Source organism: Phalaenopsis equestris, unplaced genomic scaffold (assembly GCF_001263595.1).
Source record: "Phalaenopsis equestris unplaced genomic scaffold, ASM126359v1 Scaffold000354, whole genome shotgun sequence".
NCBI lineage: Eukaryota > Viridiplantae > Streptophyta > Magnoliopsida > Asparagales > Orchidaceae > Phalaenopsis > Phalaenopsis equestris.
Genome location: NW_018164796.1, coordinates 39651 through 59404, shown reverse-complemented (window position 1 = coordinate 59404; position 19754 = coordinate 39651). Strand labels below are relative to the sequence as shown.

General features: G+C 32.6%; 1 protein-coding gene across 1 annotated transcript; it reads right to left on the bottom strand.

The window, feature by feature from the left end:
- Nucleotides 1-5060: 5060 nt before the first annotated feature.
- On the bottom strand, nucleotides 5061-19365 carry LOC110026179 (mediator of RNA polymerase II transcription subunit 10b-like). Its single transcript, XM_020727032.1, has 5 exons — nucleotides 18993-19365; nucleotides 18815-18895; nucleotides 18633-18735; nucleotides 17238-17327; nucleotides 5061-5279 (listed from the first exon to the last, which is right to left on the bottom strand). Exons 1-5 carry the CDS (start codon nucleotides 19262-19264, stop codon nucleotides 5208-5210), a joined length of 618 nt encoding a protein of 205 aa, XP_020582691.1. The 5' UTR covers nucleotides 19265-19365; the 3' UTR covers nucleotides 5061-5207.
- Nucleotides 19366-19754: the final 389 nt, after the last annotated feature.

Below are 19754 nucleotides of genomic sequence, written 5' to 3'. Positions count from 1 at the left end.
GATGGTTTTACTCTTTCTTCAGTTTCCTTTTTCAATTTTTTTTATTATTTTATTATTTGAAATAAAATTAAAATTAAATTTGATTGATTTATACAGATATTTCAGATGCATATCTCATGAGAAACTCTTGTTAGTTTTTGTTAAATTAAGCAATTTATTTATTTATTTTTACATTACAAGTTACAAAAGCTTAACTTGCAGGGTACATTTGGTTTTTCTTTTCTTTTTATATTATTAACTGTTATTTTTAGTTTTACTGAACTTATTTTTAAAATAATATATATATTTTTTAAAATAATTTCTTTTTTTAATGTATAAATGAACCCATCACCTCCTTATATCTTTTTTAGAGTGATTTATCTAAGGATTTTGAATTAATTATTTACGAATACATACATATGTGCGCTTGTATGTACTGTTGAATCTAAATTTGTTCGGGAGGCACATCCAATGAATATAGCATATGAATCAAGGGAGGAGGAGATAGAGCGAGGGAGAGGAGTGCACAGTGACTTGCCCTTCTAGGGTAATTTGAGGTATTCTGAGGCTCTTATGACTTATTTTATATCATTGAAGGTTCGAGTTATAAAGAGGACATGATGTAAAATTACATGTTTTTCCCCTGCTTTGGAGGGGGTCGTATAGTGTATTCTAGTCTTTTTACATGTCTGAGCTTATTGCTTGGTAGCCACCGGATTAGTTGGCAAAAATGGCTTCAGTCGGCTCTTGATTGGGATATCCGTTCTTCTCTTGATCTAGATGGGCGGTTGGCTCTTGATCAATTATTGAACTTTGATCTCATTTGGTGGAGCTTTTAGGCTTGTTGTGTTAGTATGGTTAAGGCATTGGAGCTAGACTTTGGGCAGATCATTTTCTCATGACGATCGGTATGAATGCCTCTATCTCCTGTCTGAGTGGTTTTCGAGTTGGCAATCTTGCCTATTGTAACTTTGGCCATTTTGAGCCTTGAAGGCTCTTGACTCGGTTGGCTAACAACAAGTCAGACATGAGAGACCTTTTATTTTCCTCCAACGGACACTACATGTGTCCTTCTTAATCTAATCGTTAGATTATCTTGTGATTTCTGCTGACATATTTTTGATGCCTGCCTGTTCTTTAAAAGATCTCTGTCCATAATCCTCCATTTCTTACTACAAACAACCAATTAGATCGCTAGATTATCTTGTGATTTGTGCTGACATATTTTTGATGTCTGCCTGTTCTTTAAAAGATCTTTGTGCATAATCCTCCATTTCTTACTACAAACAACCAATTAAGTCTTAATAAGGTTTTTATTTAACGCTAATCATTATTACTTGTCCATATATTTACATGATATATAATACCAACGCATTCATATTTACATACATAACACTAATATTTGTAACATCACATCAAAAATATCACCATCATAAATTTATAACACTGGACAACGCAAAAATATGTAATATTTGAAAAAAAAAATCCACAGGAAATAAAAAGACTTTTATAACATTCTTCAATTGCGAAAAATCGAAATAATAGATGAGATTTGAATTTATTTTATTTTCAAAATTTTTATATTTTCCATATTTTAGATGGTATTTAGTTTTATTTCATGCTCTTAAATTTTGATCTTGCTTCTATTTATTTTTGGGACTTTTACATTTATACAACTTAAATTATACTTTTTAAAAATGATGTGTGTGTATTGATTTTAATGATTTGATGGAAGATTATGATATGAGCTTCGAGACACCCTCATGTGCCTAATCATTCGATCCCGTACTGCAAGGCAGATGCACTCGATAGGATCAAACCCGTGACCCTAATGGACTCAAGGTTGCACTACCAAAAATAACGACGAGCAACACACCGACTCGTTAATTTTGTCCGATAAGTTAATGAGCCAAATACGAACTAAGATGTGTTCGTTCATGTCCGGCTCGTTTTGGCTCGAAATGCTACTCATCAAGTTTATATATAAGTAGTATTTAGATGACAATCTCACAAGTAGTATTTAAAAAAAATCTAATTGACTACAAGGCTACAAACATTTATAATAAATTAAAATATTGATTAAGAAAATAGAATAAAAATTATTAAATTAAATTCAAATGATGTTTTAATATAAATAATAATTTTTAAATCTTGCTCAAACTCTTATTGTATTATGTCTTATGACTACATGATTACAAACATTTATAATAAATTAAAATATTGATTAAGAAAATAGAATGAAAATTATTAAATTAAATTCAAATGATGTTTTAATATAAATAATAATTTCTAAATCTTGCTCAAACTCTTATTGTCTTATGTCTTATGACTACATGATTAGAGTTGTTAAAATGACTCTTTGTTAAGCAAACGAGTCGAACACGAACACACTTTTTGAGCTCAAAATATAAACGAGCCGAACACGACTCATGTTCGTTTACACCCCTATATGTAAATACCCCTACTAATAATTATAAAAATATTATACTTTGGTCAGCGAAATTGAGCTACTGAAATAAGTACAAATGAGAGTAATGGCTCAATGAAAGCAGGAAATAAAAAATAAAAGAAAAATTACATGCTGAGCACTTGAAGCTTGGCTATTTATAAAGTAGCACCTCCCTATCTCTAATTGTGAGATTGTCATCTAAATATCAAAATCAACAACCAAACCCTAATCAAATTTTTTTTCATTTTTCCAGATGCCCGATATATATAAATCCATATTTGACAGAGGCCTAAACATCAATTCCTCATACGCTAGCCTCCATGATGAGAGTCCGCGTCATGTGCCTAAATATTCGAGAATCCAACACCACTGGGCATCGAACCCGTGACCTGAAGGGACTTACAGTGAACCCCATTAACCAACAGGCCACGGCTTGCAACATATATATTTATTTATTAAAATAAAACAACGCAAAAATATGTAATATTTGAAAAAAAAAATCCACAGGAAATAAAAAGACTTTTATAACATTCTTCAATTGCGAAAAATCGAAATAATAGATGAGATTTAAATTTATTTTATTTTCAAAATTTTTATATTTTCCATATTTTAGATGGTATTTAGTTTTATTTCATGCTCTTAAATTTTGATCTTGCTTCTATTTATTTTTGGGACTTTTACATTTATACAACATAAATTTAACTTTTTAAAAATGATGTGTGTGTGTGTATTGATTTTAATGATTTGGTGGAAGCTTATGATATGAGCTTCCAGCCACCCTCATGTGCCTAATCATTCGATCCCGTACTGCAAGGCAGATGCACTCGATAGGATCAAACCCGTGACCCTAATGTCCTACTGGACTTACTTAAGGTTGCACTACCAAAAATAACGACGAGCAACACACACATATATACATACATACATACATACATACATACATACATACATACATACATACATACATATAGATACATACATATACATATATATACATACATACATAGATAGATACATATAGATAGATACATAGATAGATACATACATATAAATAGATACATAGATAGGTACATAGATATATACATATATACATATATAGTAACTTAGGTGTTAGACATATAAATAAATAAAAATTATGAGATAATGCATATAAATATTTATGCAAATCTCTCCCTTCTCTCTCTATGTCTGTTACGGAGCTTCGGGGAAAGACTAAGTATTGGGCTCAGAGAGAAGTATTGGGCTCAGAGAGAGAGAGAGAGAGAGAGATTCGTAGATATGGAAACACGTCTGATGATGGGCTTTGCGTGTGGGAGTTAGCATAGTTGTCGATAGACTTGTAGTAGACAGGTACGGCAGTAGCGGGGTAGGCTTTGGGAGTTGTTGCAGGCTTTCTCTCTTTCATAAATTTTTTTTTTTAGAGTTTTTAATTTGACAGCAGCTCTCAATTAATTATTAAGAAAATAATAAATAATTGGGTATAACTCCCAAGTGATATTCTTTCTATTAAATTAGAAATATTAATTTATATAATTTTTAGTTATGAACCAAACTACTGAATGTGTTATAAACTAATTACTCATTAAATAATTAAAATACCGATTATTAGAAGAACGTCTGATATGTATAACAAGACCATTGTTTTTTTGTATTTCGAATATGTTCCCTTATCTTAACTAATTTGTGAGGCAAGTCGAGTTCTTAGACAACATTAAACGAATTATATTTTTCAACACACCAGTAGCTAGGGCTGTCGAACAATTTATGTTCGGCTCGTTAAGAAGTTCGTGTTCGGCTCGTTCACTAAGTTAACGAGCCGAATACGAACAACACGAATAAAAAATTGTTCGTTTGTTTTTGGCTCGTTTTGCCTTGAAATACTATTAAAAAATTATATATATATATATATATATAGATGAGTACTATTTAAAAAAAAATTAATTGACTATAAGGCTAGAAAGATTTATAATGGATTAAAATTATCAATTAATAAAATAGAATAAAAAATATGAAATTAGATTCAAATAATGTTTTAATATAAACATAACTTTTTAAATTTTTCCCTAATGACTAACATCTTATGACTACGTGATTAGGGTAGTCAAAATGACTCTTTGTTCGTGAACGGCTCTTATTCGGCTCGTTAAGCAAACGAGCCGAACACGAACACACATTTTGAGCTTGAAATATAAATGAGCTGAACACGAGCGAGCCATTACACCCCTACCACTAGCGGACTTATTTCGCTATAATCTTGTTTTCAAAGGCTACAAGAAGAGCAATGCAGCTGAAATTTTCAAATAAAAATTTACATATATACCCCAAAATACTAACATATTTACATATAGATCTAATACCCAAATCTTAATATTTTTGCCCTTATAACACTTCAGTCACATCAATATCTCGGCATAAAAAGATGCATTTAGCTTTTAAGAAAAATATTTATATAAACTTTGATGATATTCTTTAGATGATGTTAAAACTTTGACTACGCTGCATGTAAATATGAATGGTTAAGTGATAGTTACATAAATACATAAGAATTACGTGGTATGTATGTAAATGCCCCAGTTTTAAATTTAAAAGGAACTTATGACAATTTTTAAATAAATTAACCAAAAATGCAATATGTACATTTAAACAAAAATGCAGGATACAAATGGTGAGTACTCTTTGAGAGCTTAAATCAGCTTACAGTCACAGATATAGATAGGAATCATAACAATTACTCTTCAAGCAAAGCCACAGACACAATCCTACAGAGTATATATGGCAATCAGAGTTCAATCTTCACTTTGACATCTCCATTAGCTAAAACATTCTGCATCTGAGCCAGACGTTTAGTTTCCTGTATTAAAATCAGAAAAGTATATATATATATTATAATAAAGACTCAATTGGTTGCATGAATGTTTTGAAAAACGACAAATTTTGACAAATCCAAGTTTTTTATCGGGCGAATTTAGAAAACCATTGATTAGTTTATTCCTTTTCTATTCTATGTTATTTTATTTTTTATTGTAGAATATTTTCCTTCTTAATTAAAATTAGATATATTTGATAAGTTTGTAAATGAGGAGGGATTCTTTATCCTATATACATATATACACATACATAAATAAATAAATAAATAAATAAATATATATATATAAACGAAATAAAGTCTATTGAAATTCGTTTCACCCGTTTACAATCATTTATCTGGAAAGAATCTTAGATGCGAATAATAAGAACTCAAAGAAACTCTCCAAATCTGTTTTCTACATAATTCCTATTAGAGAGGAGTCAGGAAAGGGGACTGCAAGGATTTCCAGCAAAGAGGAGGCCCAACAGCGGGAGAGAGATAAGTTCTACAGCAAAAACTCCTAGCTGCAGGCCCTCCTCCGGCCATAACTTTTTCCAAGCGAACTGGGAATTTTGACCCTTGTGGATATCACTTTCTCTGCATTGTGGAAATCATTTTCTGTCATTGATGGAAACAACTCTCTCACTAATGGAAATCATTGTCGTTGGATTTTCTTTGTTGTTCTCGGACAGCTTCCATGAATTTCCTCCCAGCAGCAAAACAGAAACGGGACCACCGATAGCAGCAAGCAGCTCTCTCTGCTGGAGTCAACTAGAAACAACCTTAAAAGACACATGAGGTTATTCACCAAGTATGGGATGAATACTTCAAGTTATATTCTGGATGTTAACTTCTAATGAAAGACCAGTGATTCTATCCCGACAATTTCCAAATTCTCTAACTTACTCATAAATCATAAACTCAATGGTCATAATTATCTTCCATGGTCCTAATCCGTATTTATGTACATTGGTGATAAAGGGAAATAGGAACATCTCACGAGAGAAGCACGGTTCTTGAGATCACTGACCCCAACCACAACACATGGAGGAATCAAAATCATAAACTCAATGGTCATAATTATCTTCAATGGTCCCAATCCGTATTTATGTACATTGGTGATAAAGAAAAATAGGAACATCTCACGAGAGAAGCACGGTTATTGAGATCACTGACCCCAACCACAACAAATGGAGGAATCAAAATCATAGTTATGTCTAGGCTAGTCAATTTAATGACCACTGAAGCGGGATAAAATTTTTTGCTCTATAAAACTGTCATAAAAAAAAAATCTGGGAGGCAGCAAAAGAAACATATTCCAGCACTGAAAAACACTACATAGTCATTTGAGATCAAAACCAAGTTTCATGAACTTCATCAAGGAGAGTTGAGTGTCACCCAATACTTCAACATCTTGACAAAATATTGGTTATAATTTGATATGTTTGAGATACATGTGTGGAAATATCCACATGATGTTGTGATGTTTAAATCTATTATCGAGAAAAATAGAACCGTCACATTCCAAGTAAGACTAACTCAAGAATTAGATAAGGTGAGAGGGAGGATCGTGGGAACAAAGCCCCTTCCACCTACCCGCAAAGCCTTTGTTGAAGTTAGGATAGAAGAGAACAAAAAAAAAAAACAGATACTGACCGGAAATGGGGGTTCACCAAATACTGAATGCTCGACCCTGTACACTCATAATTCCTCTAATGATTTAAAGCACAAGAAGAGTTGTCCCACATGTGACTATTGCAAGAAAATTGGGCATGTCAAGGACATGCTAAAAAAGTCACGGAAAACCTACAGACTAGAAATTTAGACAAGAAAAGTCAAGACAAAATGGCTAATGCTGCTACCAAACCTGAAGGATTGGTTGAACCAGTGACCAAAAAATAGCTTGAAGTACTAAAAAAAACTCTTTGGAGGTATTTCAAAGCAGCACACCAACCTCATGACACACCAACGTAATATATCATTCTCTTGCCAGTAATGGGAGATTTAGAATACGAATCATAGATTTTGGAGCCTCTTATCATATGATCAGAGACATGAATGCTATAATTAACTATCAAAAGGCTTCTACATCTAAATTGGTGAGACTTACAGACGGATCACATATAGACATTGATGAGAAAAGAAATGAAGAGCTCGCTTATGATATCACTTTTTCCTCTGTTATATATGTTCCACAATTGGACTGTAATTTAATTTCAATCAGTAAGCTTACTCATATGATATGAAATATATAACTAAATTTATTACAACTCTTGTGAATTTCAGATGATGGAGTCGGGGAAGATGATTGACAGTTATGAAATGCATCAAAGCTTATACCCGCTCAACAAAATTCCTCTAAACATAAAAATAATCTCACCCCATATTTACCTCAAATTTTTGAGTGTTGAGTCAATGTCTGCCAAAAATCGAGTTTTGTTATGGCATTATCGTCTGAGTTATCTTAATTTTAATTATATTGTTAAGTTGTATCATCATTATTTTATTAATAAAAAATCTAATTTTTTTCAATGTGAAATTTGCCAAAACTTGCTAGACACACTATAAATCAATATTATTGATGAACAGACCTCACACCTTTTTTTCATTATCCACAGTGATATTTGAGGCCAAATGATTTCACTTATTGACAATCACACTTGAACTACTTGGGTATTCATAATAGAGGAAAGTCTAAAACACAAATCTTCCATGTCGTAATTCAAACTCAATTCTAATGCAAAATTCAAATCCTCAAAAGTGATAATGCAAAAAAATATTTCAATCTATCCTTAGGTCCTATCTTTCGAAAAATTGAATCATCCATGTGAATTCATGATTGATACCCCAAAACAAAATAGGACAACTGAGAGAAAGAATAAACATCTTCTCAAAGTATCCTACTCAATTATGATGCCCGATCAAGTTCTAAAATACTTCTAGGGAGAATGAGTTCTTACTGTAACATATCTTATCAATCGAATGCCTAGTCGGGTACTTAACGTTAAAACACATTTTTATGTTTTGATGATTACCTATCCACACATCAAAGCTTTATCTTCTATTATACCACTTAAAATCTTTGGGTGTCTATCATTTGTTTAGGTCCATTCTCAAAATTGTACAACCTGACTATAAATCTATCAAGTGTATTTTTTCTTGGGTATGTCACCAATAAAAAGGAGTGTAAGTGCCACTCTTTAGTTACCAGAAAATACTATAATTTTATGGATGTTAAATTTTTCGAAAATCAATCTTACTATCAAATTTGATGCTCATGAGAAGAGTACAAATGAACATCAATTTTGGGATGCACTTGATGACATCTACACAGCTTCGCCACCTGCTCAACCTAACCCTCCCATCTTGATTGAGGATGCGCAAACAACCCAATCTGATGTTCAGAACAAAAAAATTTATGTGTACACGAGGAAGAAAAACCTTGAGCAGGTGGAAGACAACTTGCAAGGACATAAAACTACTCAAACCAAAACTCAAGTTCACATTCACCTAAAATTTCAGGTAAGCAGTAGTCTAGTACTCTTGAGTTATCTCCTTCCCCTTCTGATGCCATTGACAAGAAAAGTTACATTAGACATCCAATTCAGGAGTATATAGCTTATAAGAAGCTATTCTTATCATACGAAATTTTTATTTCTAACCTTGATAGTATGCAAATTCCTAAATTCATTCATGAAGCTCTTCGAAATCAAAAATAAAGATAAACAATTGAAGGGGAGATTCGAGTAGGGTACATGGATTCTTACTAAACTCCCCCAGGAAACACATTGGATGTGAATGGGTGTTCAACATCAAATACAAAACTGATAGGGGTATTGAGAGATTCAAAGTCAAGCTTGTTGCAAAAGGTATTACTTAAGCCTATAGAATAGACTACCAGAAGATTTTCACACCGGTTGACAAACTTAACACTATTAGAGTTCTCATTTTAGTAGCAACTAACATGGTATTAAGATGGCATTAACTTAACATAATAATAACTTTCCTAAATGAAGATCTGGAAGAAGAAAGGTCTATGGAGATACCACTAGGACTTGAGAATGATTCTAACAAACACCTAATATGCAAACAAAAGAAGTCTCTCTATAGGTTTAAGCAATCACTTGGAGCGTGGTTTGAAAGGTTTACTAAAAATATGAGATCTAATGGGTTAAGTTGATCATACTTTGTTTGTAAAACACATTCAGAAAGGTAAAATTGATGCACTGATAGTATATACAAATGATATGATTCTTGTTGGTGATGAAGAAAAAAAATTCTCAAGATCAAAGAAGTGCTTGCCATGGAGTTTGAAATAAAGAACCATGGACCATGAGATATTTTTAGGTATGGAGGTTGCAAAGTCCAAGAAAGACATCGTTATATCACATAGGAAATAAATCATAGATCTACTAAATGAGATATGGGTGAATGGATGTATACTTGTTAATACTCTAATGGATCTCAACCAAAAGTCAATGAACGCAGAAGAAAGCGTCTCTGTAGATAAAGAAAGATTTCAAAGATTGGTAAGAAAACTCATCAACCTGTCATATACAAGGTCAGATATTGCATACTCTGTCAGTATTGTGAGCCAACATATGAATAACCCAAATGAAGGCATTTGAAAATGGTGTATAAAATTCAAAAGTTTCTCAAGAAGACTCCTGGGTATAGATTAATTTTTGAGAACATAAAAACAGAGAGATGAAAGTCTACACTGATGCTAGTTGGGCTGAGGTACTCACTTGGAAGATCCACCTCACAAGTTACTGCTCCTATGCATGGAAAGATATAGTGACAAGGAAAAGTAAGAAGCAAGTGGTTGTTTCTAAAAACAGTGGATAATCAAAATATAGGGCACTCGTCTTAGGAATCTATGAAGGGATTTAGACTTGTAAATTATCAAGGAAACTGAGATCTACCTCTAATAGGCCTATACAAATTTTTTGTGTCAGTCAAGCAGCAATATGTATTGTCAAGAATCATATGCATCATGTCAGGACCAAGCATAGTGAAATTGATAAACTCTTGATTAGTTTATTCACTTCCTATTTTACATTATTCTATTTTTTATTTCATAATTATTTTCTTTCCTAATTTAGGTTAGATATATATTGTATTTTTATAAATTAGGATGGATCATCTTCCCTATGTATATGTAACTTGCATGTGAATAATAAGAAATTAAGGAATTATTCCTCTCCAAATCTGTTTTCTAAAACTTAAGAGAAATAGAGCGAGAGGGTAGAAGTAAAATCGTTGTTTTGGATAAAATGACAATAATAAAAAAATAAAAAAGAGATAATTGGCTTCTCATTTTGGGTAAAGTTTGTTTATTAACCTTCATAATTTTTAGCATTGGTTAACTTATTGAAGAATATGTTACTAAATTTGAACAATTAATGTTAAAGTACAATGTGATCAAGCCTACGAAGCATACCATTGCTCAAATCTCATTAGCAGTTACGCCTTGCAATCGTCAATATCATATAAATACAGTAATATTGAAGGTTAGCAGACACCAAATTGCCTCTAAGGGTAGAACGACAAAATCCCACAACTCGAAAATTCTCAAAGAATGGGACAAGACCCTGTAGACTTAAAAAAGAAATTCATAATGGGCAGAACGAGTTCTCGTAAGGTGGTACATGAATCCCCCTAATGTTGGCCCCTCTGATCATCCCCAAGTTGCGGGAAGTAAAAAAGTTAACACTTCTAATTTCAACAACTCCCTCATAATATACATAGGGTTTAAAAATATCGCATCAAAAATTGCTCTAATTTTCATGCAGTGTCCTTACTTGAAGAAGTTCCACCAAAGGATGAAGATGAACATAAATGAAACGCCTGAGAATGAGGATCAACATCTGGTGTAGGCTAATAATAAAGACGTGCTTGATGTTTTATAAGTTGCAAGCACCTCCATTGACTAGGGAATCAAAGTGGCTCCGCCACATTATTTTTCATACTAGCCATAAATGGTGTAATTTGTGAAAATAAGGTGATCACAAAGATTGCAGAAAACTTAAAACTTCTCACACAAGATCACCCAAAATCTTACAATCTATCATGGCTACACAAGGAAACATAATTAAGATTTTGAAATGATGTTTAGTGCAATTTCTAAATGGTCAAAAACTGCATGAAATGGTTTGAGGAATTTACACTTATGAATGCATGCAATCTATTTTTAGAATGGAGCAAATAATATGATAAGCATACCATCCCCAATTTGGCATATAGTTAATCAATTGCATGGGGCTTCTCTTTCTTCTAAGATAGATATACACAACGGTTATCAATATATATGAATGAGGCCATGATATGAATAAAAGGCGGTTTACAAAATATGTGATGGATTGTGTGAGTAAATAATAATTCCATTCGGCTTATCCAATGCTCCCAACACATTTATGTGTCTAATGATGTAGGCATGTCGATATGGCAGTCAGTGACCATATACACTCAATGAACAACTCAAACTCGGCTCGACTAAGAAGCAATGATGTTTGCTTAAATAAGTAAATAAACAAATTTGAACATTTTTTAAAACCTCAAAACTTAAACAAACTAAAATATGAAAATAGTCAAACTCGTTTATTTATGATCACAAACAAAATCTTTGTTACTCAACAATTAACTTGGTAAAATTTGATATTAATCTTGATGATAACTCATATCATATATGATATATGATTTAAATAAAAATTCATTAGCTATAAATTTTTTAATTATAAATTTAATATTTAATATATTATTCTATCACTTGATGAAAGATTTTGCATTATGAGTTGTTTGATAGTACTGTGGACTCCATAAATTCGATGCCCCAGACTCTGTTTCATTTTTTTTGAGAACTTTGCATTGTAGATAAGACACTACCAAAAAATTTTGCCCTCATTTTGTGGGGACTTTATGGGAACTTTGCATTGTAGATGAGAACTGTGGACTGAAAGATTATTGTTAGCAACTATGAATTATATTGGGACTTTATGATCTTGGGTTCGAGGTTTCGCATAGACACAAACCCTTATGATTAATTACCCCTCCCAATAACGGGAGAGCACTTTCAATGAAGTTTAATCATTTAGAGTTGAATATTTAACATATAGTAGCAACAAACATATATTTTAAAATGTAAAATCTATCACTTGGAGCCTAAAGTAGATGGTGAGGGAAATGATGACGAACTCGATCAAGACATCATGGTTACATCATTCCGAGTCGTCGTAGTCCCCAATCTACTTAGTCAGAGAAGGGAGTCCACCCAACCTGACTGAAAGATTATTGTTAGCAACTATGAATTATATCGTCCAAGAGACCCTTGTAGATCTCGAGTGAAAATTTGTCTAAGGAGACAAATTTAAGTCGATTTTAACTAACATAAGACTTTATGCCAATCAATTACACTCTTATGGTTCACAACTCAAAGAATAGAAACCAATTGGGAAACATACGAGTTGCAACCGCGATCGTAATAAAATGGTATCATTTAACAACAACCACCAGATCAGATAGCTCCGATCGTAATCGCTATTTTATAGCTCTGGTCGTAATCGCTATTTTATAGCTCTGATCATAATCGCTATTTTATAGTGCAATTTGGCAACAGAACCACACGAACAAAAAACTCATACCATGTCCTTACTGACATGAGATTGTTTTTGAGTGTGAATATAAACTTGTCCCATTAACAAGACTACCCGATGTATTGATTTTCAAAATATGAATTATTTGAGTGCAAGTTTGGCCTTAACATGCGCAATATTTCTAAGCTATTTGTTAAAGCATTTAGAATTTTAGCTAGAGCCCATGCGGGTGTTTTAAATTTCATTTATTTGAATATCTTGAGTTATTTTGCATGCCTTAAGACAGTTTACATGTTTCTAAAACATGAATTAAATCAATAATTACTTCAAAAATAAAACTTATAAGACTTCAAGTTATATGATTTTGTCTTATTTGAATGAATAAATTGATGCATGCATATGTTCACTTTAAATTTTAAAATATTGCCTCTTATTCGTTTGCAAACATGTTGAGAATTTGATAGCGATAAGACATATTAAGTCATTATTTTTGAAAAGGCGTTTATATGCTTTAATTTGTATCCAAATTTATGCAATCATGTGCAAGTCAATTTGCCTACCCCCAAATTTAATTTCAAATAGATCACATAATGATTCATTTGCATTAGGATAATTTTATTTGATCACCATGAAATACAAGCAAAATTCAGACCTTTAATTCACAATTTATGTTTCCTTTTATTTTCATTTTTATATCGTTTAAAAATTCAAATAATTCAATATTATTTTAAAACATTTGCTATCACTAAAAATTCCGGTAGCCTCCCAACATCGTTCCCGTTTGAGGGGGTTACATCAAGGTGCCCGCCTGTCCAACTGTCTAAAAAGCATGTTGGTTTAGTGTCAACACTATGACTGGAGATAATCTTCTAATCTATCGGTCTATATGACACGACTAGGTCTTTGATTACCTTGGGCTCCTATGAATCTTGTCCCTGAAGAACTTCGTCACTGTTTTCTTGTTCCATGCTCCATTATTGCTTTCTTGCCACTCATAGAAAAGCCTTCCAGAGTCCAATTTATAGAAGCTAATTAATTAATTAATATATAGAAAATTACAAAATGCCTTTAGAATTGACTTCAATGATCACTACACCAGAGTTTATAATTCATAACAGTAAACTAAATAACAAAATTGAGAAACTCCATCAACAAGTTCAAGGTACAATAATTAAAAAACACAGTGTGAGAAAACAAGTTACAATAATTAAAAAAAACCGTGTAAGAAAACAAGTTCATAAATCACATAATAAGTCTTTTAAAGAAGGTGATTAGATATGAATTCAACACAAAAAAAAAAAAAAAAAACGTTTTTCTCCATATCCTTTTGCAAAACTTAAACCTAAAGCCAAAGACGATATTTGAATCATTAAGCGTTTCAAAGAGAATGCTTAGCAAATTGATTGACATGGGAATATGAGTATTTTATTTACTGATGTAGCCAACATTTCACCATATTATGAACAAGACTAATCACCAAATATCAAGGACAAGTATCATCTTAAGTGTTACTTTTCTTGTTTTATTTTATAAAGGATAATTAAGCAATTAGGGGGCCTAAGTGTTATTTGAAATAGTTAACCTATAAATACCCCTTCCCTTAGACAGATAGGGAAGTTTTGTTTGAATTTATTTTCAGATTATCCTAAATTGAAGAGAGGATTTCCAACTTTAGAAAAGAGCAGAGGGAAGTTCATCAAAGTAGAGTTCGGGGCTCCACCACGACAAATACCAAAATTCACAAGCCATCTCTAGTGGGTTGGCCACGAGATCTACCACAGATTCTAGTCAATGGGAGGGCTTTCATGACGCCATCGCTGCTCCTTTCTGGATAGTTAGAGAGTTGAAAAGCAATTGATTGGAAAATCCATTGGCATTACAAGCTCCTGATGCAGCTGCAATGTTAGTAAGCCACTAATCGTTTCTGGAGCCATTTATTCACACGTTCTTGATCCAAGCAAATCCATAAAATCCAACACAGCAGGTTCCAGCTGGTTACCTTCTTGCATTTCTTAGTTCTCAGTTTCTCTTATCATTATGATTTTCAACGATACAAATTTCCAATACATTCATTCGATGCCATGTTTTTTAACTTCGGATTGATAAAATAAATATTAGCCAATAATGAACTTGAAAACTTTCATGCGTTTAAGAATAACCGTAAAAACATAAAATGTTGTTTCTAATCAAACTATTATGCAAGCAAATCCCAATTAGTACTTAGTAATCCAGCAACTGTTGCACATACCTTGGATAGTTCTACAATATTTGAATTATTCTCAAAGGAACAAGTTTTTGACACATCTACCTGATAATCTATGATGATATATTAGATGTACACCACTTGATTATTCATTGACACACCTGATAATCATGTTCTTATGATGGCTCTAGCCCACTTGCTATCTCATAAACTACTAATTGCTCACTACATTATAGAGTGGGGACCCACAATCTCGACATCCCATTGATGTTACAGCTAATGATAACATCCACCTTTGGGTGGATACTCTAGCTATCGCCCATAAACATATATATGTAGTCTCTGATCCATAAGTTATTATATATGTCACTTCCCCAAATAAAGTTGAGCGATCATACTCTTAAAGCACCTTTGGTTAACCATATATCTTCCCTTCACACTAAATGGAATATGTTTTATTACAATCTAATCCGACTTATCATTATCATTTGTACAATATTGCAATCATGGGACCTAGTGGATCCTGCAATTGCCCCCTCATTGGACATTGAGTGGAAAGCACTGACGTGTGGATATCCAAATAATCCATGCATTAAATGTATTCCAGGGGCACTTACAAAATAATCAAAATTTTAAATCAACATTAAAATATACGAAATAAAATTATAAAACAAAAATATATCTATAAAAGATATTAAGTGTACTTTGACTACAGTGAAATATATTATATTAAGTTTCAAATGTTGTAGAAAATCACAAAGTTCAAATTTATCCCTAGGCTTTCTTAGGGCACAACTTAGTAATTTGAAAAGTCTTATGATAGATATTATCAATTTCATTTAAAAGTTTATAGAATTCTTAAACCCTAGTTTTCCTTCCATAAGAAAAAATCATTTAAATCACCAAATTATGTTTGGATATTTTATGAAAGGTTATATTTAGCCCACTAAGTAGATTTATTTATTTATTTTTAATTCTCAGAATATTCTTTCAATATTTATAAATTCCTTCAAATAATTAGAAATAAATATTCAAGGGACACAAATATAATAATATTTTTTTAAATGATTGAAATATTGTTTAAGATAATTTGAAGACATTTTCACCGTAGCATTGTAAGTGCCACGATAAAAAATTTAGAACATAAGTATAAAGTAGTTCTCTTCAACTAATAAACCCTCACTCTTATAGCATCTTTGAAAATCCTGAAAGTTTGGATCAAATGTTGCTGTTGTATTTTCCTTGAGACTCCTTGATCTTTTCGTCAAGTTAAGTTAATTCCGTTTGAAATAAACTAATCTAAACTCCTTAAAAACCAATTCCATTTGAAATAAACTAATCTAAACTCCTTAAAAACCAAAGTTAAAATGTAAGCTATGACTGGACAAGGGTGGTACTAGAATGAACCCCTAAGAAGTAATTAATCATAAGAGTTTGCTCTTATACAACAACAACAACAAGCCTTTATCCCACTAAGTGGGGAAGAGCTTGCTCTTTTGAAGAATTAAAAACTCAAAATAAAATAAACACTAATTTATTTTTCATATTGGGAAGGAAAATTTTCTTGGAAATATTTTAAATTTTAAATCAATATGTATTTGTTTTTTGAACGCATGAAAGTATTGTTTCTATCTTTCAAGGCTGTAAAATTCACTTCTTCATGAAGTGTTAAATTGAGAAAATTTTTCTGCACCCTCTTGCAATGTGACTTTTAGACAAGAAAATTAGCTTGAGATTAGATTTGCTATAACGCAAGTACATAACATAAGAATGATTAAACATGATCCAAGCTATAAGCTTGAGAAGAATCATAAATGCTTGAACTAGCTTTAATTGACATTTTAGGCAACATGAAATATTTAAAGCCATGTGTTATGCTGGCTAAATAATAGCTTAGTCATGTCCTCTTCACTTTTCTTCTCACACTCCGTACACTTATCTCTGGTATGATACAAATGCAAAATAGATTTGAATACCCATGTGCCTGAATAGATGTTGAAGGTATCCAAATTTAAATTTAAAGAAGATAGTTTATCAAGATTACTTTATTTAGAAAAGTAATTATCATATCTTATTGACAAATCTTTTATTAAGACCACCATAGTATATAAAAGGTTTTTACCTGAAGATGAATATACATAAAGAAGGAAAAATCAAGTGACTTACAAAAGCGGAGCTTGCCCTTATATCACGAAATGATTCAACTTCATCAGGAAATGCTTGTTCAAGCTCCTCTAAAAGGTACTTGCGCAGACTCTGGAAACAGCACAGGAGAATAAAAGTTTTGATAAGTTCTTTAATTGGCATCGAAATAGTGCAAAGCTATTGACACCGAAAAACGAAAAATACCAAAAGGAAAGAGAAAAGAAGAAAATTAAATCACTAGAGAGAACAATTTATAAAAAACTCCAACCTTTTTCATGTAATATAAAACTTACATGTAGAGTTTAGAAAATTCATACTCTATATAATCTATCTTATTTGTTCTTTAATAGATTTTAAAATGCATCGAACTAGTAGAAACAAAAGAAAGTATATGATATACAATTGAAATGGAATTATAATTCACCATCAGAATCGAAATTGTTGAGAAGTTAAGTGATACCTTAACATTTCGAGTACCTAGAATCTCTTACAAAAATAAAAATCCATATATATATATATATATATATATATAAGATTGAACTGTAAAGCAAAAGAAAATAGATTTAAAAGATTAATTTTATAAAATTACAATCAAACCATGATGGTACAGAGATCAAAGGTAGGATGAAAAAATAAGGCGGAAAGATAAAAATAGAGAGGCAAGGATATAATGTTTAAATTTGAGTGAGGCCAGTAGCAATAACTACTAATGATAAGGTGAAGAAATAGACTTTAATAGTTTCAGTTATTCAACAGAGGAAAATATTAACCGATAAGGTGAGTAGATAAAGTAAATGTAAAAAGATTTGACAAAAGGATAGATCAAAGATAACAAAAGTAGAAACTATGCAAATACAATGAAAACTAAAAAAAAAAAGTAAACTAAAGGAGCAGTCGATATAAATGAACTCAGAAGAAAGATTCATAAAACCAACCTAAAATAGTTGGGATAAGACAGCCGATGATAAAAAAAATGAAAATCTAAATGCAAGAGCAATTTTTTCCGCTATAAAATCTAACAACTTTAGAAGAAAAGCATAAACCCCTCAGATCAGTATTGGCTTCAAAATGCACCCATCCAATACCAAATGGATTTCGTTGCCAAACTAAAAGTGTCAAATTCAGACAACGTAAAAACTAAATAGATAGAAGAATACTAGTATTTTATTGACAACAACTATAAAATTCATTGATGCAACTGAAATTTCGAAAAGAAGATGAAAGTGAAACTCTTGTTGTTTGAAGTAATTTAAACATCAATGGATGCCGGAATATTAATTATCTTTTGCACTCCAATGGAAGCTTGGTTAATCGTTTCATAATTGTCACATCCTCCTTCAACTCAAAAATCATCACAAATAACAATCTAAAATACGGTATACAAACTTTAGTCCGGAACAAAAAGCTCAATAGCACCTTGAATGCATCGGTCTTGCCCTTAGTAATCTGGTTCTTAGCAATGCAGCTATTAAGAACATCCTTCGTGAACTCATCTGGATTCTTCCCATCATCAATCAAACTATTCACACAATACATCGCAAAACATAAGAAGATAATAAATAAATAAAATATGCAGAAACCCTAAAATAGAGTCTCACTTGACGACTTCCATAGGCACCTGGATGTGACAATTTTCCGCCAACTTCTGCATCGTGTGAAGCTCCGCCACCAATGAGTTCCTATGTTAGCAATGACGGAGAAACCATGAATAAGAGAGAGGACGCGGATGGGTCATGGAGAAGACAAAGAAAAGGCTAAGCGAAGCGAAGCGAGTACAGTCGCTGGAGAAGAGGAAGCTGAGAGGCGACGTTGAAGGACGAGACGGTTAGGTAAAGCTGGTGGAGCAGACCAAGAGTCTTCTGGATCGAGTTGATGGATTGGTTTAGATTATGCTTCTGCTCCTCCGCGGCGTCCAGAACGGCGTTCCCGCTGTTGGTGATGGGCGTGGATGCCGGAGTGTTTACATGGGTCCCGCCGCCGCCGCCACCGCCACCGGGCGGCGGAAGGATTCCGTTACCGGCGGAGGAGCTCTGAGACGATGGATCCATAGCAGCAATTACGCAACGGACGAGAACACGGGAAGAAGTTGGGTCTCGATTCAGGCAGGCGTCTTCAGAGACACAAACCGAGTCCGGAATTAAGTACCCAAAAGTTGAGCCGGCCTGAGTTTATTATTATTATTATTATTTATCTAAATAGGCTGGGCATAGGCCTGAACATTGGGCCGATCATACAGCAAGCTTGTCTTAAGCCCGCTTAGAAACTAAAAATGATGCCGGCCTCAGCCCGAATAGAGAAAATAAACCCACCCACATAGGGCCAATACGGATTTTTTTTTTTTTTTTTTTTGGGTGATTTACATACATACAACATTATTCCTAGGGCTGTCAAAACTGCTCGTTGTTCATGAACAGTTCATGTTCGGCTCGTTAAAAAACTTGTGTTATGCTCGTTCGCTAAGTTAACGAGCCGAACACGAACAACATGAACAAATATTTGTTGTTTGTTCGTGTTCGGCTTGTTTTGACTCGAAATACA